Source organism: Sminthopsis crassicaudata, chromosome 5 (genome assembly GCF_048593235.1).
Source record: "Sminthopsis crassicaudata isolate SCR6 chromosome 5, ASM4859323v1, whole genome shotgun sequence".
Classification (NCBI taxonomy): domain Eukaryota; kingdom Metazoa; phylum Chordata; class Mammalia; order Dasyuromorphia; family Dasyuridae; genus Sminthopsis; species Sminthopsis crassicaudata.
In genome coordinates, this window is record NC_133621.1 from 255,051,368 (window position 1) to 255,076,414 (window position 25,047).

The 25,047-nt window shown below is 32.0% G+C and overlaps 1 protein-coding gene across 8 annotated transcripts in view; it reads right to left on the bottom strand.

The window, feature by feature from the left end:
• The window catches only part of PPP1R12A (protein phosphatase 1 regulatory subunit 12A), a 168,593-nt gene that overhangs the window by 23,726 nt on the left and 119,820 nt on the right, over nucleotides 1-25,047 (bottom strand). For 3 of the 8 annotated variants that reach the window (XM_074270852.1, XM_074270854.1, XM_074270857.1), the window contains exons 13-20: nucleotides 24,469-24,636; nucleotides 23,867-24,043; nucleotides 18,164-18,254; nucleotides 15,541-15,741; nucleotides 15,250-15,421; nucleotides 10,503-10,621; nucleotides 8,511-8,573; nucleotides 2,701-2,717 (exon numbers count right to left, since the gene is read on the bottom strand). In XM_074270852.1, the coding sequence (XP_074126953.1) occupies nucleotides 2,701-2,717; nucleotides 8,511-8,573; nucleotides 10,503-10,621; nucleotides 15,250-15,421; nucleotides 15,541-15,741; nucleotides 18,164-18,254; nucleotides 23,867-24,043; nucleotides 24,469-24,636 (1,008 nt within the window). The remainder of the gene's footprint in view (nucleotides 1-2,700; nucleotides 2,718-8,510; nucleotides 8,574-10,502; nucleotides 10,622-15,249; nucleotides 15,422-15,540; nucleotides 15,742-18,163; nucleotides 18,255-23,866; nucleotides 24,044-24,468; nucleotides 24,637-25,047) is intronic. The other 5 variants (XR_012482645.1, XR_012482646.1, XM_074270853.1 and 2 more) reach the window with 4 other exon arrangements.

Here is a 25,047-nt window from a genome sequence, read left to right on the forward strand (position 1 = left end):
ATTCTCTTCAAATTGAGCATTCTTTTTAGTTGGCCCTCAATTTAACAGTTTCCTTTGCAGATATTAATTTGTAATGAAACAAAAAAGGAAGTCTTCAGGATTGACACTGGAAAAATCTATCTGGTCCCTTACACCTAGAATGCATACCATTCATTACCCTCATTAGAATTTTTTCACTTAAAAGTCTGGGGCTCAGACTTATAGCTGTGGGATTCTCTCAGCAGATAGGGCTTTTTCTCATGTCAAATTATCTTGTATTTTTGTTTTTTACATGCTATAATCTTCAAATAGAAGAAAAACTCTTTAAAGGAAAGGGCAGTTTATGTCTATCCTCTTTTCATCTAGCACTTTGTCTAAAATATATCACAAGATTAATAAATGTTTACAGAACTGAAATGAATAAGATGTAGGCACACAGAAGGCCAATTTAGGGTTATGCTCCAATATACTTCAGCTATATTAAATGACTTATTGCTGTGCCAAACCAACAAGAAAAAGAAAAATAGAAAGGAAAGAGGGAGGGCAAGAAAGGGAAAGAGATACCTAGAACTGCCAAATCTGCAAAGTGGTAGCAATCACCAAAACTATTTGATATTGGTTAGAAAATAGAAAATTAGCTCAGATGAGTCTAGGCTAGAAAAACATACAAAAGATATAATTCAAATATTTTATACACACAAGAACAAAAAGTTCTAGGGGAAGGGTATTTTATTTGACATGGACTACAGGAAACCTAGAAAGCAGTTTGGCATAAAACAAGAACAGCTCAGCATCTTATAGTATATATATCCCAATAAGTTCCGATTGGACTACTAAAAGCAATCTGATTGTAAATGGGCCTTTCATAAAAATAAATAAAAGTATAGGAGTGATTCGGATAACCGGGATCAGAAGGAAAAACAAGCAAACAAAAACAAAGGTGATTAAAAAAAAAAGAGAAAAAAATCTATATTGTATTTTAAAAATATTTACATGAACAAAATAATAAGGGCTGGGGAAAAGGAGACTTTTCACATCAAATGTTTCTGATAAAAGCTATATAAAGGAACTTACACAAATATAAGAGCTATTTCCCAATACCTCAAAGCAGACAATCAAAATAAGAAATATAAACAATCAATAATCATGCAAGAAAAACACAAATTAAAACAACCCTGAAGTTTAATCTGATATACTTCAAATTGTCATTAGTGAGGTCTTTTAAGGATATAATAGATATAGTGTATATTCTAAGAATTATTTGTATATAAAAAAAGTCAACAATAAATAAATAAATAAAATTCAATAAAGGTCATTAAACATTACAGTATAGTATATAGTGCCTGGTTTTAAAACTGTGGTTTGTGACCCCATATGGGGTCTTGTAATAACTGAATGAACGTGTTGTGAAATTGTGATGTATTATCAGTAAATGTTTGATTTGGATGCCTATATTATTTGTGTATCAATATACCCAGGGTTGTGCAATAAATTTTGGGATGAAAAGGGATTGCAAGTGGAAAAAGAAATGCATTATGACACTTCTCTTAAATAATTACTACATATTTTTTTAAAAGTTAGATTTTTATATCATGGAATTTTGCTTAAAGGAACATTTTTTTTTTAATTAAAAAATGTTCATGAAAATCATTAAAAATGAAAAAAAGGACAACTATATATACACAAAGATATGTCCTCTGCATACAAAATTCAGCCTATCGTGCTAGGTCTAAATACAGATTCCTAGTGAGAATACCATCAATATTTGATATGTACTATGTAATATTATAAAAATGTACTCTGTAGTATATACATATATGTGTACTCTGTAGTATATATATATATATTTTATGGTGACAACTTTCCATACGTAATAGATCTTAAAAAAGACTATTTTGGCAGGCAGGAAAGTCTTTGAATGATGTGTCATTTATAAAGACATTCCATATTATGCAAAATTTCTTAAAATTCATTCAGTCTAGTCAAAGATATTTCTATTATCTCTAAAGATGGGCTCTTTGAAACAGGTTTCAAGTGTTTATTCAAAATATCCAAACCATAACTATTAGAACTTCAATTGCATTAAGTTGTGTTGCTGTTTTATGATCCAATTGTATCAGGCACTGAGCTGGCATTGAGAATACAAAGATACAAGATAAAAAGTCCCTGCCTTCAAAGGAGTTTACATTTTGTCAGGAGCAAACAGCATGTTTTCCAATAAGTAAAATTAAAAAATGCAAACAAAATAATTTCCAAGTGGAAGAGCACAGATGTATATGAAGGCTAATTTGTCAATGGGGTTCCAAAAGGCAAAGTGCAAGGGAAACTGATAGTGGAAAAATAAGGCTAAGAGGGAAGTACAGTGGAAATGGAACACTAGTCCAGGAAGGGAGTTCTGGCCTAGGCAGTCTATTATTCACAACCACAAGAATTTCAGGTAGAATAAGAGGACAGTTTTAAATCACTATACCTTTTAGTTTAACAAAGATAGATTATGGAAGAATACAGCAGATCTCATCTATTGCGATTACACTGTAGAAGTTAAAAATGCAAAAGTAATTCTCTATTGTACAAAATATCAGTTCAAAATGTCTAGTTTTTTTTGAAACTCACATTTATGAATAGAATAATCAAATATTAAACTTTAAATATTTGAATATATGAGTCAAGTAGGGCTTATTTCTAAAAATGAAACACACACACACAAAACCCCAAACGTACCTTGAAAGGGAATCAGTCTAAAAAGAAGGGAAAAAAAGAAAAAGATTAATTTTTATGCTTTCACAGGAAAGTAAACTAGTTACAACTAACTGTAATATGGCAACAATCTAGCTAAAGCACACACGTACACACACAGGCAAATCACCTACTGGCAGTAGACTAATGAATCTGAACAACATGTGCACTTTCAACATTTGTTTTATGTAGTATAAATAAATAGCACGTATCAAAATATATTGCCACAAAAACAGTTCATAAAGGTAACTCTTTAGATGGTTTAAGAGTTAAGATTTTGAGTTCTTAGTAAATTTATATGTTTATATAGTTGAATATGCTGATGTTCACTATTGTAAAAACTATGTACAGTATGAGGTATCACTATTGCAAATTTTTAAGGGACATTTTTAACTTGCTTCAAATTTCTTCCTCTTAAAACAAATCAGAAGTTTAATGATTTAAGTGACTCAATGATTAGCTCATAAATTCATGAAAGATTAAAGCATTATGCCAGAATTATCATTAGAACAAAATATTTTGAGAGGGATTTTGGAAAAATGTCGACTATTTTCCATTTTTTTTGTTAAGACAGAAAGATAAGCAGCTGCTAGATGGCACAGAGGATAGAACACCGGCCCTTAAATTATGAGGACCTGAGTTCAAATTCAGCCTCAGATACTTAGTATTTCCTAGCTGTGTAACTCTGGGCAAGTCACTTAAGATGATTGGGGTTATTAAGTAAGGGGGGAAAAAAAAGCAGGAAGACAAATTCATGTGCAATCACAAAACATTTCATAAATACTTAAGAAGCAAAGAGATATTGACTGAAATTTATTTTTTGGAATTCAAAGTATCTTTTTTTTCCCTGAGTTAATTGGGGTTAAGTGACTTGCCCAAAATCACACAGCTAGGAAGCATTAAGTGTCTGAGGCAGAATTCGAACTCAGGTCCTCCTGACTTCAGGGCTACTGCTCTATCCACAGTGCCACCTAGTTGCCCCCAAACTAACATCTTGTAGTAAGGTATATTGCTAAATGGAAATGAGAACATGGGAAATCTGCAGTTGTAACTGCTCTCTTAAGGAAATTATATGTTATGCAAACAATTTATTAACAAATATTTATTGAGGGCCAATATTTATCAGGTACTACATATGGAAGTCAGAAGACCCAAGTTTAATTCAACTCAGATATCTGTGGTATCATGAACAAATTATTTTACTTTCTGTGAGATTATCTTACCTGTAAGGGATATAATATAGATCTCTCAAGTTCAAGTCTATAGAGACCTATGAAAAATTTTGTCTAGAGTACCTGTTATGTGTAGAATACTGTTCTATACAGCAATGTATCTAAATTGACTTATTTGTAACTTAATTTATAAAGTATATACAAAACCCTTTCCAGCTTTATTCCATTACTACTTTCCCCCATATAAATGTTTTAGCTAAAATGAAACTCCTTTGTCATTGCTTATTGTTATTCCTCTAAGACATCTTCTAAGATATCTCTATTCCTCTAAGACATCTTCTAAGATATCTCTATGACATCCAATTTAAGACAAGATTGCTCACCACAAAATGTCCCTCCCAAATTCTATTTAAATGCTCTTAATTTATCTTTTAATGGTCAGTTCAAATACCACTACTCTAATACAAATCCAAAACATTTACTAAGCAACCACTACATTTAAGATGTAGAAGTTCAAAAGATACAAAGACAAAAACGGAAAAAAAATTCCTGCCCACATGAAGCAACTATTTAAAGGATCATGGAAAACAAAGTAACAAAACATATATATTTTCTCTTTCCTTTATGTTATTCAATCAAGCCTTTTCATGACTATATCACTGGGAATTCTCACTCTTCTCTGGCCTGAAATGGCATTTATGCAAGTCATTATTTTAATTATAATTACTGGTATAAATATATCTTTGTATTAGATCATTAATTTCTTGAGGAAAGGGAACAGTTAAATAACGCTTTTATGTTCTAATAAAGATTGACATATGTTATGCTGACAGAAGTCCTTAAAATTCAAATTTAGTGGGAAGGATGGTAGTACCATTTACAAAAAAAAAAAAAAAAAAGAAAGAAAGAACATTTAGAGAACTAAAAACCATGGATCAAAGGTTTTAAATATGAGTTTAGTTGCCTCCAATTAACAAAGGCTTGGAAATGTAGAATTAAGAGTTTGAGAGACTTATCTATAGTCATTTGGACTACAGTAACAAATGAGATCCAGAGGAAGAATAAGGGGGAAAATCAGACAAAAATGTGGAAAAAATGTGAAAGTGAAAAATCTGAGCCAATGCAAGAGCCAGAGAAGGAAGAGTAAGAGTCATAGGAGGAGAAACATTTGATTAGTACAGAGAAGCAAAGGGAAGATATGAAGTGATAGGGAAGATTAAGTGTTAGAGAGGGTGAGAACGATAAAGACTCAGAAAAAATGACTGGAATTGGAATGAGGTTATTAACCACTGAGAGTTTTGGTGGAATAGTTGAAAAGGAGTTTGAGAAGCACAAGAATAATGGGTAGACTTCTCTTTAAAGGTGGCTAATGAAAATAAGTGTGACAAATTTTGTTCATTTAAAACCATTTACTGGGGGCAGCTAGGTGGCGCAGTGGATAGAGCACCAACCAGCCTTGAATTCAAGAGGACCCAAATTCAAATCTGGTCTCAAACACTTAATACTTCCTAGCTGTGTGACCCTGGGCAAGTCACTTAACCCCAGCCTCAGGAAAACAAAACAAAACAAAATATTTACTTAGGATTTTAACAAGGTTCTAAATTTAACTGTATTTTATTTTCCTTGATATCTACATTATCCATTGTTATGAATTTAAAATGTAAGTGTTTTGATATCTAAAAATTTCCCACCAGGATAATATATACAATTTACTATTTTTTTTTCACTATTAGAAAAATGTTAAGCTGTTTAATAGATCACTATTAAAAAGAAAAGTTAAGAGAGGAGGAAAAATAAGAAAAGGAGTCTAACAGGTGGCACAAAATACCATTTTACTGATTCTTATTTACAAATGAAGCTATATTACTAAATATAAGATTTCCAATTCCAAACTAACTTTTTGTTGGCTTTTGTGAGATTTTTAGTAAAAAAACAGTTTTTCTTAAGAATAAAAAGTTAATTATACTTATATCAACAGGAATTATATAATGTTGAGGCAGTTGGTGTCAGAGAATCTAAGTTTTCTTATCTCTAAAAAAAGAAGTGATAGGACTAGATCAGAAGTTAGAGTAAAATAAGAGTTCCCTGGGGAGGAAGGAGAATAGCATGCTGACTTAAAAAATACTAATCTTATCTTTCTTGTACTTTTAAAATTGGTTAAACATTTCCCAATAATACTATAATTTGATTTGAACTAGCCTTTGATACCTAGGAACTGGGTCCTTTCTCAAGCTTCAATTTTATGATAACAAATAAGAATAAACTGCTGGATTTCTTTAAATCTGTAATCTGATTAATCTTCTTGTTTCTAAGGGTCAGTAGTCTTATTATCTCATGCTGCCTTTTAATGGACAAACTATAAGGGTGAAAATTTCTGTGGGTTAACCCATAAGCCAAAAGCTTTATTGGAAAATAACAGGAAATACATTATACAATGCATATAGTTAACACAAATATCTGGAGTTCTCAAAACACAGTAGAATGCTCTAGGATTTAAAATATTTGACAAAGTGCCATTTTCTTTTGTCGTTAATTCAATTCAATAAACCATTTCTAAACAAAAAATTGTGCAAGATATTTAAGAAATTCAAAGATTAGTATGATGTCTGCCTAGAAAAAATTTTGTCTGGAGAATTCAGGCAATTGCAGAAATAACTAAACATTAGGGACAATAAGTGTGATAGAAGAAGCAATAAAATAATAAGATATATAGAAAAACATCCTATATAATAGATGATAAGAAGTGGGGAGAACCAACAAATCAGCAAATACTTATTAAACAGTAGCAGGCACTAGAGATACTACAAAGGCAAAAATGAAACAAACCTTAAACCCGACAGATTTAAGAGATAATATGTATATAAAGAGGTATATGTATTTATATGCCTGTGTACATAAAGAATACATACAAACATACATACCGTCATTTTGCCAGGGAGGGCATTAGAAATTGTGGGGGGAAGGGAGGAGGAGAGGATAGTTTGGGGAGGGGAATCAGCAAAGGCTTTTAAAGGTAGTGGTGATTGAAGGATCTTAAAAAAAAAAATTATGAATTTGTTAAATACCAACAAATCTCAAGAAGCCCACTAATAATAGGGGTGTTTCTACTTTCTTCCTTTTCTCACTGTCTTAACTGTTTTTGGTATGGCTTCCAATCTCATCACAGAATGGAAACTGCTTTCTCCAAAATTACCAAATATTTCTGAATTGCCAAATTTAACAGACAATTCTCAAATTTCAATGTTCTTGAAATGGTTCCAGTTTTGACACTGTTAATTACTCTCTTCTTGAACTCTTTTTTTTTTTTTTTTTAAAGACAATGTTCTCTCTCCTCTTACTTCTTTGACTCTTCCTTTTCTGTTTATTTTTCAGGATCTTCATCAAGTTCGTTATCTGATAACTAGATATCCCACAAGTCCATCTAAGGTGCTTTTTTCTTCTCCATTTTATTTTACTTGGTGATTTCATTAGCTCCCATGAATTCAATTATACTAGCCTTAACTTTTCCTAACATCTAACTATGCCAGTCCAAATTATATAGCATTATATAGCGCTTTATGAACCTTAAAAAGTGTTGCATAATTGTGGTTAAAATACAAATCTCATTGAGGACAGGATTGGATTTTTGATGAATCATATATCATCTACCTTCTCAGAAAGAAGATAGACTCAAAATACAGGAAGTGACATACTTTTTGGACATGGCCACTGTATGAAGCCATTTTGCCTGACTATGCTCATTTATTACAGAGCTAACAATTTTTTTCTTCTCACCACTGGCATTTTTTAAAAGGAAAAACTATAATGCAGTAGTTATCAAAACTGACACTTCTCAAAGGAAGACATCCAATCTATGGATATATATGATATCGATATAAAAAAAAAATATTCTAAATGAAAATTACAGCAACTCTGCTACTGGCTTAACCCTGATCAGACTGGTAAAGTTTAAAAAGGAAAATGTTGGAGAGATTATGAAAAAATAGGCATATTAACTCCTGGTGGTGTTGTGAATTGGTTCAGAAATAGCTACTTGAAACTATGTTTCCCAAATTAATAAGCTATAAGAATAGAAACCATACTCTCTGATTCAGGAAAAAAAAAAAAATCACTAAAGATCACAGGCTAAAGTTGGAGGAGGGGAAGGAGAAAAAGAAAGAGGAGGAGGAACAGCAACTCTTTCATGGACTCAAATTATCCAGAGCCAGAAAAGGCAGAATTTGAACCCATATCCTCTCGACATTGTGGTGAACTCAATGTTCTCAACTCTAAATGTCAACTAAAAATTGATTAACAATGTATTCTAAATAAAAGATAAAGCTTCATAAAACCAGTTCAGTAACAAAGTTGCATTATCCAAATCTAACTTCAGAATGTATTTTAGCATTCAAAATTTAAGGAGAAACAAGAAAGACACTACCAAAGTATCAATAATTGGTGAAACTTGAATTTTTTAAAAAAAAACATACTACCTCTTTTTAGAAACAAATTCTGCTGAGAATGAAAATACAAAGTCATTTATCAGGCAGAATTTAATGAATTCAGATAAGCATATCTAATTGCAATGAAAGCTATATTAGCATGCCATTTGTTCCCCTAAAAAATCTGAATAATGAAATTTACCTGAGTGTTTTTATTTGATCCTTCTTCTAAATCAGACTGTTGCTCCTGTTCATTTTCATCACTCTGAAATAGATTTTTAATTTTAGATAATCAAATTTAAAAATTAATAGCTGGGTTAAAGAATTTCATAAGTTGTTTTATTTAAAACCTCATCTGAGAAAACTCTAACACGAAGTAAACTATTTTAAAATAGGTGTTTTATTTTCTATTGTATAAAGTTGCTTTTTTTAAATTTTAAAGTTTTTAATATTGAATTATACGAGTTATACAGCAAAATAGCAGGAATAAATATCAACAATAGTTAAGAACAACAGCAGAGAGAAAGAAAGAATAAGCAAAGAAAGGAGAACAGATAAACATATCCTAATTTACATTAAATAATCCTATAATTCAGCAAACAAAATTTGGCTCTTCAGTGAGAAACTGAATGGCTTCTTGTAGAGTATTTATGTTTCAGAAAGAGGTTAGAGTAGGTAACTCTTTTTTTTTTTAAAATAAATATTTTAATAGTTTTTATTTATCAGATATATGCATGGGTAATTTTACATTGACAATTGCCAAATCTTTTGTCTAATTTTTTCCCCTCCTTCCCCCATCCCCCAAGATGGCAGGTTGACCAATATAGGTTAAATATGTTAAGAGTATAAATTGAAGGAAATCCAAAATGCAGGTGGACAAAATTAAGAGGGATTGGGAATTCTATGTTGTGGTTCATAATCATCTCTTAGAGTTGATTCAGTTCATTACTGTAGAGTAGGTAACTCTTAAAAATCCTATGGAATTCTATGAATTTCAGTGAGGAAGACTGGAAAGTTGATAAAATGAGTTTCATCTCCTCCTTTGCTCTGTGAAAAAGATGCAAGTGTTGGGAATCTCTCTGGGTAATGCACAATGAGTTGAATGGATTAAAGAAACCAGCAGAGGAAAACAACTGTTAGTATACAACTGTTTGCACTCTTTTTAGGAGTTTAGCTGCAAGGTTGAAGAAAGAAGTTGGTGCAAAAAGCAAAATATTTAATAAAAACAACAGATTTAGAATTGAAAAGAAGCTTACAGATTAGGTTTTAACTAGTCTATTAGCAGAAGGTATTATAAATTTTCAAACCTAATAAACTCATAGCTAAGAAAATGACTTCTGAAATTTGGGTTCTAGGCCCTGCACATTTATTTAAATTTATTAAATAAATATATGCATAATAGAAATTAATGCATTACAGAAAGGAAACAGCTGCCTTAATATTATTAATAAGTAAAATTAGTATTATTAATTAAGAAGAAATTGTGAGGCTCTGAAAATGCTAAAATACTTAAGGCCATCAAAGTTTGGACTTAGGAGTGCTTGCAGATGCTTTTCATCTTTTTATCAAATGTCAGAGACTATGTTTTTATTTAACATCCCAATCTTCTAGTTCTTATCTAGAGCAAAAAGAATATACCAAGTATATTGATAGTGATTAGAGAATGAATTATTTATATAGGATCAGTTTTTGCAGAGAATTTTTAATAAGACAAAAGAAAGCAACACTTTATGGAGTATATACTAGGATTCAAATGACTACTACAGAGATCTTTGTTAGTGGTTAGCCCATGAGATCTTTCTTTTAAGAATATCCAAAAATAAATGAGAGATACAAGAGACACAAATGAGTTGTTTTGGAGGCATTAATGTTTTAGTTTAAACCCTGACTTACCAGAGGATCAAGATGGATGGTAATTATTTTTGTTCAAAGAAGTGCTATTATTTGTTTAAAAAACAAACAAAACAAAACTATAAACTATAGAAATGGTTCAAATGTATATTCTGATAAATCCTTTTAAAGCTTCTTCAAGTGCAAAAAATATTAGTGAATACCTCTGCACACAGCACTGTTATATACTGATAGATGTGGTCTTAACATTTATAGAAATCTTGAAATCTAGCATTTTATTAGTCTACAAAATTATGAACATGTAAGGTTCTTGAAATGAGTCATTTCAGCAGGTTTCACTCACATCTTGCGTCCAAAATGAAACTCCAGTAGATCTTCGTTTTTCTCTTGGTCGTCGTCGTTCTCTTATTGATTTTGTTTGTGATTTATCTTCTTCTTTTTCTTCTTCTTTTTTTTCACCATCTGTTAAAGATAAGTGACTAGGATGTATTTTTTTCACTTTGTATCATGACAGTAATAAGCAGGATATGCTTAAGAGAGTGCAAGTAATCTCAGTTGTAGAAATATCTCCAGTTGGAGGCTAGAAGGAGCACCCTTGCTAAATATCACTTTTAAGTAAGTGTTTGTTCTCAAAATTATCTATATGTGCTTTCAGAGAGAGCGCTCATTTAAATTCCTAAAAACATTATTTAATAATTCTATTACCTGAGATTCTAGGAATAATTTTGTTTGCCTAGAAAATGATATACAATATTAAAAAATGTTAAACATTAAAAACAGTGGTATAGCCAGGATGGTGGAGTAAGGGTCAGAAGTGCAGCATATCAGCATAGTGCTCAGGGATGCAAAGGGAACTAAATACCTAGACTCCTACTGGAACAGGAATGAGTGCCATTTGGCAGCTCTGTTGCCCAATATTCAATTCTTGGTCACAGTCCCAGGATAGTGAGGAAGAGGAGGGCCCTACTTTTTTAATGACCAAGGAATATGTTCCAGAAACACAACTGGGTGGCTTTGAGGCCAAGAGCAGACAGAGGAATTAGTTATAACCTTTAGGCCTTCACATAAGCCAGGAATGGAATAAACCAGGACAGGAGACCAAAACCAAGGGAAAACAGCAGTACCATCACTTTGAACCAGCAGACTAATAGAGTCCTGCAGCAGTCTACAGAAACTCTCATAGGCTCAGAGATCAGAAGGGTAATGAACAAACTTCTTCCTACATCATAGGCACTCTGGAAGCAGAGAAAAATTATAGGTCCACAAAATGAGTTGTCAAAGCAGCAGAACATAAAAGACAAAAGCTTAGGATTATTATTCTCTTCCATCACCTCATAAAGCAAGCAAAGTTCAACAATAACAAAGTTAAGAAGTAGGCTAGAAAAATGAGAAAATAAAGAACCTGACCATAAAAGGCTACTATGATAACAAGGAAGCTTAAAACACAAACAGAAGAATACTAGACTTGAAAATGCATAAGCAAAACCTTAAAGAAAAGATAAATTTAGCCTGGACACAAGCCCAACAAAATTTCCTAGAAGAGCTAAAAAGAGATTTTAGAGAAAGGGGGAGAGGAGATTTTAAAAATCAAATAAGAACAGTAGAAAAATTAAGAAATAAGAATATAAGAAAATCATGAAAAGAAAACAGTTTGGTAAAAGAGGCACAAAAAATATTGAAGAAAATAGCTTCTTAAAAAACAGAATTGGTCAAATGTTAAAAGTATATAAAATTTTACTGAATAAAATAACATCTCAAAAATTAGAAATTACCAAGAGGAAGCTAATAACTACACAAAGCATCCAGAAACAATATCTCTCTCAGAAGAAAAAGAACTAATCTGGTAAAAATGATTGAGAAGAACTAGTTTAAAAATCATCAGTCTACTTGAAAATTATGAGAAAAAAAACCAAACAAACAAACCTAAAGATTTGAAGGAAAATACTCATATGCTACATAGAACCATAAGGCAAAATAGAATGTGAAAGATTCTAAAATCACTTGAAAGAAACACCCCCATCCCACTCTAACCCCACTCCAAATAATCTCCTCCAATTCCCAAGAATATCAGAGCCAAAATCTAGAACTCCAAGGTCAAGGAGACAATACTACAGCCAGGAAGAAAGAAAAGAAAGAAAGAAAGAATTCAAATACTGTAGAGCCACAGTCAGGCTCACACAAGACTTAGCAGCTACCACAATAAATAAAGGGTGTAGAATATGAGCTTTCAGAGGGCAAAAGAAAGATGAATAAGCTATCCAACAAAATTGAGCATAATACTCCTAAGGGAGGAGGAGGAGGGAAGAGGAGACAAGGGACAGACTATTTAAAGAAATAAAGTACTTTCAAGTATTTCTGACAAAAATACCAGAGCTAAATGAAAATATGATATTCAAATGATCATTTAAAAAATGCAAATATGAGGTAAGAAATCATAAGACAGTAAACAAAGTTAAACTGTCTAAATTTTTCCATGGAAAGATAATATATGTATGCATCATGATTGATCTGCCAGAATTTTGTCATCACTAGAGCTGTAAGATGGATAGATGGAAGGCATGAGTTTGAGTCTACTATGTATGTGTATGTCCACATATATGAGTCTGATCTCAAAAGAATAATGGGAAAGTAACAAAGAGGGATGTCCTGGGAGTGGGGGGAAAAGAGGGGAATAGGGAAAGTTATGTCAAATAAATGAGGCACCAAGAAAGAGTTTATACAATAGAGGGGAGAATAAGAGTGAGGGAGAATGGAAGAGAAGACACACTTAAATCTCACTCTTCTGAACAGGGTTCAAGGAAAGATATAGCTGGGTATAACAATTCATCTTAATCAAATGGGAAACAGGAGGGAAAAGGGTCAATCTAGTGTTTGATAAACCCAAAGATTCCAGCTATTGGGGGTAAAAAATATTTGATAAAAACTATTAGAAAACCTAGAAAATAGTCTGGCAGAAATTGGATACAAACCAATATTATATAACCAAAAAACAAACAAAAAAAGCGAGGTCAAAATGGGTTTGTGATTTAGACAAAGTATGATATAATAAAAATGGGGGAAAAAAAATCTATCAGATTTGGGGAAGGGTTTATAACCAAACAAAAGATAAATAGGTTTATTTTTTTTTTTTGATACATTCATAAAATAAAAATTTTGTATACGCAAACAAGACCAATACAACCAAAATTACAAGAAGAGCAGGAAATTTCAAAAGAATTTCTGTGCAGAAAGATCCTATGATCTCACTTGTTTAATATATAGGGAACTGAGTCAGTTTTATAAGAATTAAGAGATATTCCTCAATTGACAAATAATCTTGGGTAATTTTCAAAGAAAGAAAACAAAGCTATCACAACAGGGATATGAAAAATGCTCTAAATTACTAATAATTATAAAAATACAAATCAAAAAACTCCAAGGAACCACATCATACCCATCACATTGTTTAACATGACTGAAGGAGAAAATGACAAATGCTGGGAGAGATGTGGAAAAAAATATATGACCAGCTACAAGGTTCATACTTCAAAGAGATAAAAGGAAAAACAATTCACATAAAACAAAAAAAGCTTAGAGCAGATCTTATTTTCCCCTTAATAGTATTCTATTTTTCCAATTACATGTAGTTTTCCACATTGATTTTTGTAAGACTTAAACTCCAAAAGTTTTTTTCTCCCTTCTTCACCTTTTCCCTTCCCAATCAAGACAGCAAAAAATCTGATATAGTTTATAGGTATACAATCATTTTCAACATATTTACATGTCATATTGCTGTGAAAGAAAAAAACAAAACAACAAAAGGAAAAAAAGCCACAAGAAAAAGCAAGCAAACAAAAAAAAGGTGAAAATGGTATTATTTGTATTCAGTTCTCCATAGTTCTCTCTCTTTAGAAGCAGATGGCATTTTAAGTCATCATCACATAATTTTGCTGTACTGTGTATAATGTTCTCCTGGTTTTTCACTCAACATCAGTTTATGTAAGTCTATCCTAGGATTTTTTGAAATCAGCCTACTCGTTATTTCTTATAGAATAATATTCCATTACATTCACACACCATAATTTATTCAAACATTCCCTGATTGATGGGCATCCATTCAATTTTCAATTCCTTGCTACTACAAATAGTTGTTACAAACATTTTTTGGACATGAGGAGCCTTGTCCTTTTCCTCTCTTTATCTTGGGGATAGAGACCAAGTAGTGACACTGCTCAATCAAAGGAAATGTGCTGTTTTACAGCCCTTCGGGAATAGTTCCAAATTGAAGCAGGTCTTTTTGTGCTGGTAAAAAACTGGAAATTGAAGGTATGCCCATTGATTGAATGGTTGAACAAGTTATGGAATATGAATGTAACAGAATACTACTGTGCTATATAATAAATGATTTTTTAAAAATCTGGGAAGATTTATATGATCTGATACAAAGTGAAATGAGCAGAATCAAGAAATTAATGCATACAATAAGAGCAATATTAAATTATTCAACTGTGAAATATTTAATAACCTTGATTAATAAAATAACATATATATAATTCGAAAGAACTCATAATAAAAAATGTTATCCACCTCCAGAAAGAGAATGGATGAATGAGTATAAACTGAAGTATGATTTTTTCCCTCCATTGTTTTTCTTTCTTTCGTGTGATATGGCTAATATGGAAATATTTTGCATGACTTCACATGTATAACTGATATATTATTTGCTTTCTCAGTGAGTGGGGAGCAGCCAAAGAGAAGAGAATTTACAGCTCAAAATTTGAAAAGAACAACCAAAAACCCACATAAAAGCAGATCTTGGTATCAAATGCCTTTTTACCAGAAGGTTAAAAGCCAAGGCTTGGTGAATGAATACCCTTAAAAAGAATTTATAATTCAGATAAAAGTTAGAAAAGATGATCTTGTGGTCCCATCTAAGATTGTAAACAGTCAGTCCCTCTTCACATTCAAAGGTCTGTAAGAAAAGATGGTATTCTTTGACCAGATTGTACTACTTATTGAAAAAGATAAATTGAATCTACTTTATAATATTTTCCTAAAGAGTAATGAGCTACAGGAGGAAAAATAATCCTAATAAGGTAATGTGTTCTTACCTCTTTCATTATCTTTTGTTAAACCTCTGGAATAAGCAGATGTTATACCTATAAGACTATTTGGCCTGTTTAATTGACTTGGAGTATAGAGAGAACTGCTGATGGTGGAAAGTGAAGAGGATGATGAAGAAGTTGAGCTTGATGTTGACACTGGTCTATAACGCTGATAGGGCTATTGAATAGAAAATTAAAAAATAAGCAATTATTATATTTCACTTTAAAGAAAAGCTAATCATTGTTTTACAGTGATAGAAAAATGAAAACCTTTATTTCAGAGAGATTATTCATTACCTCATCATATGTCCTAGAGTATTTCTGTTTATATTCATCTTCTCTAGAAGTGTCTGACTCCTTTTTGTCTTCTTGCTTTTCTTTGTCTTGTTTTTCTTTTTCTTCTTTTTCTTTTTCTTCACTTTCTTGTTCTCTGGATCGTGTAGATCGACTTCTTACTATAGTTTTCTCAGCTTCTTGAAGATCAGTCAATGTCACTCCCTATGGGCAATAAAGGTAAATTAAGTTGTATTATATATAGTCCCTTCTACTGACACACACATTCAAACAAAGTGATCTTCAGAATAAAGTAACTGGTGAGACAGTGGTCTGAGTTAAAAAAAAAAAAAAAAAAAAAGTAAAGTCCATTTAAAACAGGTTTTGAAATTGAGAAAGTTTATATATTTCAGTCATGCCTTTCAATGAACTAACCAAATATTGGATTGAACACAACAGTGAACAAAGATCTGGCTAAGGTGCTAGATGTACAGAAAATACGTGGTTCTTTTTCTGAAAAAATATAAATTAATTAAGGAGAAGTGGCATAAATATCTCTACAAAACAAAACAAAAAAATTGAGACTTTCTCAATCATAGTTCATTTTTTGACTCATTTTTGGATATGGGTTAATCTTTCTAAGACTAAATATTTTTGAAGGGAAAATGGGCTCGTATTTATGTAGATAGGCATCCAAGGTAAGCTTATGCATTTGGCTGCAGCACAAGTTTTGTATGGGCCAAAAAAGAATGGCAGATTGAATAAGATTGATTAAAAAAAAATGAGGACTTCAGAGTTTAACATCAGGAAAGGAAAGAATGATCAATAGAAGATTATGACTGATATTGGCAAATTTATTTTAAAATGTTAACAACAACAAAAATAAAACCTTGGTTGTGACAGGGTAATAATGACACACAAATTCCTCCTTTCTTCTTTTCAGCCTAGCACTAAGATGTTCTCTACAAAGAAAAGGGCAATGAGGTCTTCTGAAAGAGAAGTATTTTCAAAGGGAATTATCTTTCAAATTAATGGTAATGAAAACAATCCCTTTGATTTTTCTTCTTTCACAATATCATATGGATAGCTCAACTCTATGAAAGTGGGTCATTGTTAGAAAAATTCTATTAATTCATTATTGATAGCTTTATTTGAAGTAGGCCTGGTGGTCTAGATGAAAGGCTTTTGTAAACTGTACCTTCTTCGATAAAAAAAGTATATATACCCTAAAAATTCTCTAGGTGGCAAAATTATACAAGGCCCTAAGTATGCCATAATTATTATTAATGGGGCAACTTTCAACTCAGTTAAATGCTCTTGAGTATCTTATGTCTACATAGCTTCCAAAATATAGGGGGTGGAGGCAAACCTCATAAAGTTGCATGCCAAGCTCCTGACCCTTTTTCTTTTTAGCATTCCAGGGAAATTGCTCACTGTCTGTCCACACCCCTGGGAACAAAAGGGTATCCCAGCAGGTGATGAGCACTGGCTTCCCAAAGTATCAGGAAGGGACCTGCAGAGGTAATGACCAACCAATATTTGTGAAGCACCTACATATCAGGTACTCTTCCCAAAGAACATAGTTCCTGCTCTTAAGGAGCTTGCATATGATACTTGCATCACATGTTCATGACACCTGATAAAGAAAACAAAGCTTGTCTCTTTATCACATGGGAAATAGTTTATGAATCATGATTTAATATCAATAATAGGAAAAATGTCTGAAAAAAATTTAGCATTTTAACAGGGCAATACCAACATTCTAATGCCAGCACATTTTAGCCCTTAACTTTTTTCATTGCTAACAATTTTTTATATGTAATACTTCTAAGGATAAATAAGAACTATGATGACAACTCAAAACTTAATACTGCCTTACTCCTCACTTGGCTGCTCTACTCTGGGTTATTTCCACCAAGCCTCATTTGAAGTATTTTATTTGCTTCTTCTCAATTCTCATATATAAAAAAGCAGGGGCTTTAAATGCTTCCTTCTGTATTGCCTTTTCCAATTGGATTGTGAGTTCCTCAAAGGCAGGGAATATCTTTTTCAATATCTGTATCCCCAGTACTTAGTATATAATACTTGACCTATAGCTGGCCAAGAAATGTTTAATGATACTTTATTATAGCTATTTTAGGTCTTTAAAGTTCCTTATGAATTTTTAAATTCATTTGAGCTTCACATTAACCCTGTTAAGTCAAAACTGTAGATGTGACCCAATAAATAAGCTAAAAAACTTAAAAAATAAAATAAAATTAAGTGATTTGACCATAGTTACCTATAGTAGGAATTAAACCCAGACTTTCATGATATGAGGTCGAGAAGTCTATTCATTGTGTTTATGTACATCAATAAAAGTCAGCAAAAGAGTTCAAAATAAAAATTACTGATCTTTTGCTTTATGCTTTTAAGTTCAATGGAAGAGGTACGATGGTATAGTGGAAAGAGTGAGGATGACTTGGAATGAGGTTCCCATGACCTGGCAAGTCACCAGGGAATTCAAATAGGCAGTGCTTCAATTACCAGACTTGTCTACTTCAATGAAATTATAGCTGCTCTGCCTATTTTGTGTATATACATGTGTCTCCTACCCCCTACCTGGGTAAAGGTCAATGTATTTGTTTATTTGGCATATTAAACACACCTGGGTTGATCTTCTAGACTGTCTTGCTTGTCTTGATCTTGCTTTTCTTTGGGACTCAGACTCTTCATCCCTAACTGGAGTGAGGTATGATCTACAGTGGAAAATAAAAACCATTAGTCAGATATATGACATGTTAAAAGAAAACAGGAAATATTATTGAGTGGGAATGAAAGATTTACTTTTTCATTAAAAAATATTGCTGAGCAGTGTCACTATTGGGTCTGTATCCCAAAGAGATTATAAAAAGAGGGAAAATGCTTGTAGCACTTCTTAGTGGATGCCTATCAATGGGGAATGACTGAATAAAAGTTATGCTATATGAATGAATGGAACATTATTGTTCTATAATAAATGATGAGTAGGCTAATTTCAGAAAAGCCTAGAAAGACTTACATGAACTGATGCTGAGTGAAGTGAGCAGAACCAGGAGAACATTATACACAGTAATAGCAACACTGTGTGATGATCAACGATGATAGACTTAGCTCTTCTCAGCAATACAATGAACTAAGACTATTCCAATAAACTTGGAATGGAAAATGCCATCCACATCCAGAGAAAACCATGAAGACTGAATGCAGATCAAAGCATATAATTTTCACCCTTTTTTTCATTTGTTTGCTTTTTCTTTCTTGTGTTTTTTTTCACAACATAGCAAATATGGAAATGTGTTTAAAATGATTATACATTTTAACCTATATGAAAAGGAGGGAAAAAATTTTGAACTCAAAATCTTACAAAAATGAATGTTGAAAATTATCTTTACAAGTTATTGAAAAAAAATGATGCTGAGAAAATTCTTTAGAAATCAGTTGTATGTATTCCGAAATTCCAAAATGTCTCTATAACAAGATTAATTTTTGAAATAAATTATTTTTAAATGTGAAAGCTAAAGTTTGTTACTTTTCCTGTTTCAAATATCATTCTGAACAATGGAGCTCATTTCCTCATTAGAACCAAATTTCTAATCAATTATAATCTCTTAGATGTTCTTTGCTTCCTCTTCCCTCAACTTCTGAGGAAGACTTTGGTTCTGGGGAAGAGAAATATATTCCATATATTAAAATCTTAACTTCAGTGAGAAATCTCAGGAAATGGAAAGCCACTTAATTCTATGGTTAGCTGAGAAAATGTCTTTCAATTTTGGTGCTGAGAATGCCTTTGCCATATGTAATCATAACAATGAAGTCCATGTGTTCACTGAATTCCAAACCATTTTCTTAATTCTATCTTTACTTTATTTATTTATTTACTTTATTTATTTATTTATTTACTTTATTCATTAAAGGGGTTAAGGGAGAGGGATGAATTTATAATGGGGAAAAAAAGCAATTGTTCTTCAATTATATACCACTTACTAAGATAATAGTTTTCTGCCACTGTAGTTGGAGAGCAAATCCACTTTCACTTAGTCACCATGATATATAGCAACTTTTGATTAAATAAGCACCAAACTACAAGTGTCAAACACACTATGTTTTAGTGCTGCTTAAACCAGATTAAAATGTAATTGAAAAATGCTTAATAAAAGAATTGCTTGCTGTGGATATTTCAAACTCCAGACTTTATAAAACTAAACATTAGATTAAATTTGTGCTTGCTATATTTAGGAGATGAAATTCTAAATGCATTCAAGAGCATATTATTTTCCTTAAAATTATATGCTATAGACTATTTCTCCAATAATTATGTCACTCATTTAGTAAGTCTATACTTTGACAAAAAAAATGGTTTAAATGAGTTTTATACTTAAAAAGTGGAGGAAATTCAAAGTTTTCATTATAAATGATCAGTGCTTTAGATTTTAAATATTTCCATGATGAAACCACCCAATTCTGAATATAATTTATGTCATACTTGTGTCATAGAAACTTTCCTCTTAATATAATTTCTAATAAATAAAAGTCATAAAATCTTATCTCCTTCAAAAATTGTGAATTGTCAGTCTAAATCCAAGAAAAAGAATTTATTTTTGTTTTATAAATATCTTGTCTTCTAGATATAATTTAAGTAACAAAAAAATAAATCTTAAGTTGAAGCATAATGTTAAATGAGAGAACACAAATGTACTGAGTTTCAATGAGTAGATCAATACTTCAAATTAGATATATTTATCAGAATTAAATCTGGTTCTTTTTGGACAAATAATGTAACTAGAAAAGCAAAGTGCTAAAGCAACAATAATTGAAAATTATATGACTTCCTAGTCTTACACAGTGCCTCCTTCCACCATTCTCAGGCTATTCTATTGGTTATTTTAAGATTGTACCTCAATTGCACAAGAGTCACTTGAATAGGAGACAACCTCTAAATTCTTGACCTAATCTGGCAAAACAGTTTCAAACTCTCAGAATAAAAATGATTCTCTTAGATGCTTCTTATCTGGCCCTAAATGAAGGCAAGAAGGATAAAAACATAACAAAACAAAACAAAAAACCTCACTATAAACATACTCAGGGACACTATAAATAATGAGAACGGGACTACACAGCTACTTCCATCACAATTTGGGTTCAACAAAAAGAACCAGGACAACTAACTACACTAGAAAATTATAGCCTTTTAGTAACCTATTATCACACTATTATTGGATTTTACTGAAAGACTGTAACAAAGAGAATGCAATTATGCAATTATACGTACAATTTCATGACTGTAATAATAAGATTTTTCTTTTTAAAGAACATTTTGGAATTAATTTCAAATTTTTCAACATCCAAATGCTTAATGTAAAAAAAATTGAATTTTCAATTTGAGGGGCAGCTAGGAGGTGCAGTGGACAGAGCACCCCAGCCCTGAATTCAGGAGGACCTGAGTTCAAATGTGGTCTCAGACACTTAACATTTCCTAGCTATGTGACGCTGTGCAAGTCATTTAACCCCAATTGCCTCAACCAAAAAACAAAAAACAAACAAAAAGAATCTACTGTCTTTGCTATCTATCTACTTCACTCTATTTCCATCATAAATCTTGAACTACTATGATATAAAGGAAAGGGAACTATGCCCAATGTAAGATTCTTAATCCCACACAAACCTAGTGATCTTAAACAACACATATGCAAAAGCTAATCATATCAAAGTGGCAGTAAGAAATCTTTCTTTCTTTCTTTGTTTCAACATTGTTAGATCCTTTAAAAAAAAATCTGTGTAAAAAAATCATTGTTCAATGAAAGTTTTTTTTTGAGAGGTTGGGGTGAGGCAGTGGGTGAATAATACTATAATTTAATTAAAAGACAAGCAAAAGATAACAAAACAATTATTAAAAATAGCAAACAATTATTTCACATAGAACAAAACGCAAAGCATTAAAATATGCAGACATATTTAAAACAAAGCCACAAAATTTCTATATTGAAAATGGAAAAATTCTTGACACTTTAAAATTTTGTTTTGTATTACTTGGTAATGCTTAAAAATTTGATGACATTAAAACAACTTAAGCAAATACCATTAAGGGAGACTTTCAAAAACAATTTTAACTGTTCCTGAGCAAAGAAAATCTGGATTTTAAAAGAAAAAAAGATTTTAAATTGTAGTATTTATGATTGATATCTTTAAAATTAGCCTTAGGGTTAAGACCCAGGATTTTGCAAGTCTAATTTCAAACAACAAAAACTCATTTTTAAAAACTTACATATGAACTAAACGTTTAGTCAAATTTCTTGGTGTGCGAATTTAAAAAGATAAATAGCAAATCACCTGCCTTTAATTTAAAAAACATACAAAAACAAATAGTAGAAAACAAAGTTTTGATTATATGTTTCCTAGAAATTGCTCCTTTAAAGAGCACAAAAGTAGGCAGCCAAGGTTTTCCATCCAGGCTCTAGTATTAATTAGCTCTGTGGGCTTGGACAAGTTACTTGACCTCCCTGAGTCTTAGTTTTCTCATGTCCTCATCCGTAAATTAAGCAATTACATGATTTCTAAAATCTGTTCCAGCTCTATAACTATATATCAAAATACATACATCAATATAGGAGACAGTGTTGCTTTCTTCAGGCTGAGAAGAATTCCTTTCACCAAAGCATATTCCATTCATGTTATAACTTTTTTTTTTTTTAAATAATGAAGTTTTTATTTATTGAAAAATTAAGAATATACTAAAGTTCACATGTAGTTCAAAAGCTGAGTAATATAAAAATTCATCTTGATGAATTCAAATCTTCCTCTCAGACACTTAACTAGCTATGTGACCTTGGGCAAGTCAATCCTGTTGCCTCATTTTCCTGATCGGTAAAATGAATGTTGGAGAAAGAAATCAGTCTATAACTTTTAAATGCTTGGGAGCTGCCTTGAGAGATACAGAGATTAACTGATATACTGACAAGGTAGTCAGATATCTAGTAGATGGCAAGGTTATGACTGGAACAGAGATCTTCCTTGGTTCCAACCAAGAAGAGAACCCTAAATTATGTTATACTATTGCAGTTTGATGGGAGTTGGTGAAAGAAGAGAGAGTAAGGCAAGGGAATGATGCTGTCAAATGCATTTAGTAATGAGAGGAATAGGAATAGTGTAATATGGACATATAAATGCAGGTATGTGTGTTCATATAAAATTAAATACTGGCATATACAGACATGGCTTTGTTTTATCCAAATTGATTTTAAAATGAAATTTTCTTACAAAAATCCTTTTTTCTTACTAACGGGGAAAATGAAGAATAATAAATAAGAAACTAACTTTTGGGACATTAGTATACACTCAAATGCTAAATACTTACTAATAGTCCTCCAGTTTTCTCAAATTCAGTACATTTGTTATAAAGGTAATCTTGCCTAAGTTCTTAAACACTATGCTGTGAGAGAATATGTGTGTGTGTGTGTGTGTGTGTGTGTGTGTGTGTGTGTGTGTGTGTGTGTGTGTGTGTGTGTGTGTGTATAAAGTTCTGAATACTGGCTATCATGAAATGAATTAATTTATGGTTACAGCAACACATGGAATTAAGTTAAGTTGTTATACTGCTTTGGTTTCTTTTTTAATTTCTATATATTGCTTAAATTTTGGAATTCAAAGAAAAAAAACTGATTTAAAGAATTATAGAGCTAAACTATATATAAAATTTTTTTTTGCTCACAAATAAAAACAGCTTGAAAACATCTAAGAGAAATAGTTGTTAAAAATAAGAGTAATAATGTTACCAGACTAAAATCGTTTTAGCTATATCAACTGCTGTTTACAGGTTAAATAAAGCAGAGTTAAGGCAGAAGGAATCTTAAGACTCAGAGAAGTTAAGTCAAAAAATGAACGAACCATAAAATCTCAGTGTAGGTTATCTTAGAGACATTAGTCTAGAATATCACACATACAGAGAGAGAGAGAGAGAGAGAGAGAGAGAGAGAGAGAGAGAAAGTAAGTTAGTTTATGTGTCTGACTTGTCTTATGGACCAGTTTTAAAGGACTAGAGCCAAAATGGGAATCTAGGTAGGACTTCTTTTTTCAGTTATTTTCCTAGTGAACACTGCTGTTTCTTTGCCTCCAAATTATAAGAGCCAATTAGACCTTAATGGGCTGATAGTTGTAACTATACAGTTTCTAAGGAAATAACTTGCATCACTTCATTTATCCTAAGAGAAAGATGGTCAACTAGACAAAATTTAAAAACAAAACAAAACAAAAAAACAAGCAACCTCACCCACCCTTGCCCCCAAAACCACCTATCCCTGGGTATGCTCTCCCAGCATCAGGTCCTTTTACACACCTGCGTCTCTCCCTGACCTCTGCTGTTGAGGACACAGTGCCAGCAGTAGTTGTAGTCAAGGCTGTGGTAGAAGTGGCAGCATTTACAACAGTTGGTGCAACAGGAATGGTCACTGCCGTGGGAACACTGTCCTTGTCTTTTTCAGCACTATCCTCAGCCCACAAACGATGTGAGGTACTATAACATTATAAGCAGCAACACAAAAAAGAGAAAAGGAAACAGCTAAACACCGAAAGCACTTGCTAAACAGCTGATAACATGAAACTCCAGGGATGGATTTTTTAAAAACACAAAGTGAGAAATCTCTCAGCTATGAACAATAAAGCTCACTAGGAGTAATCAAGATAAATTCACATTTAAGAATGTAATTAGTGAGTAGTTAATAATGGCTAAATTTAATGTTTTATTTTCCTTCACAGAGACATGCATAATTACTTTAAGGCTAATTTTTTGCACAATATTTTTTCTGTCTGTGAAGTAGCCAAATAAGTTTAACAGAGTAAATGAAAAAAATCCAGAATCCCAGTACCTACTAAACAAAAATGCATGCACATACAAAAGCACACAGTAGACCTGTACACAAAACACAAGCATGAACTGACCTGCTCTGTGTGCCTGCTGGAGAGGAGGTGGTCGCAACTTTTGTGGTAGTGCTTGCGCTCGAAAGCAGGCTTTTCTGGAGCCCAGTGGCAGAGGTAACTGTTGGTGTTGATGTGGTGCTTGGAACACTAGAATTAACCAAATCATCTTGTCTTCTACCAAAGGAACAACTGAAGGAGAGAGTCATATCTATATAGAATGTGTTTGAATATGGACACTAAAGTCACTATCTATATGTTAACCAAGTTGGTAAGACTTGGAATCATCAGAAACACTAAATACTCCACATACCACCAGAGTTGTACCCACTACTTGCTACCTTTCTAATTTGAGAATATAATCTTTTATGAATAAGCACCCTATTTAAAATAGTTTATTCATCTGGTATACTTTTTGAAATGTCCCAGAGATCTATACCTTAGTCCATGGTATCACTCTAGAATAGGCTAATACCAATCATATTAGTAATCATAATAGGTCACTGTTAAGATCTGAAGAAAACCATTTTGAAAACCCTAGACTGAATCTTAAACCCTTAATGGGACTTTCAAATAGATCTAGGATCCTTGTAATCAAGGGGA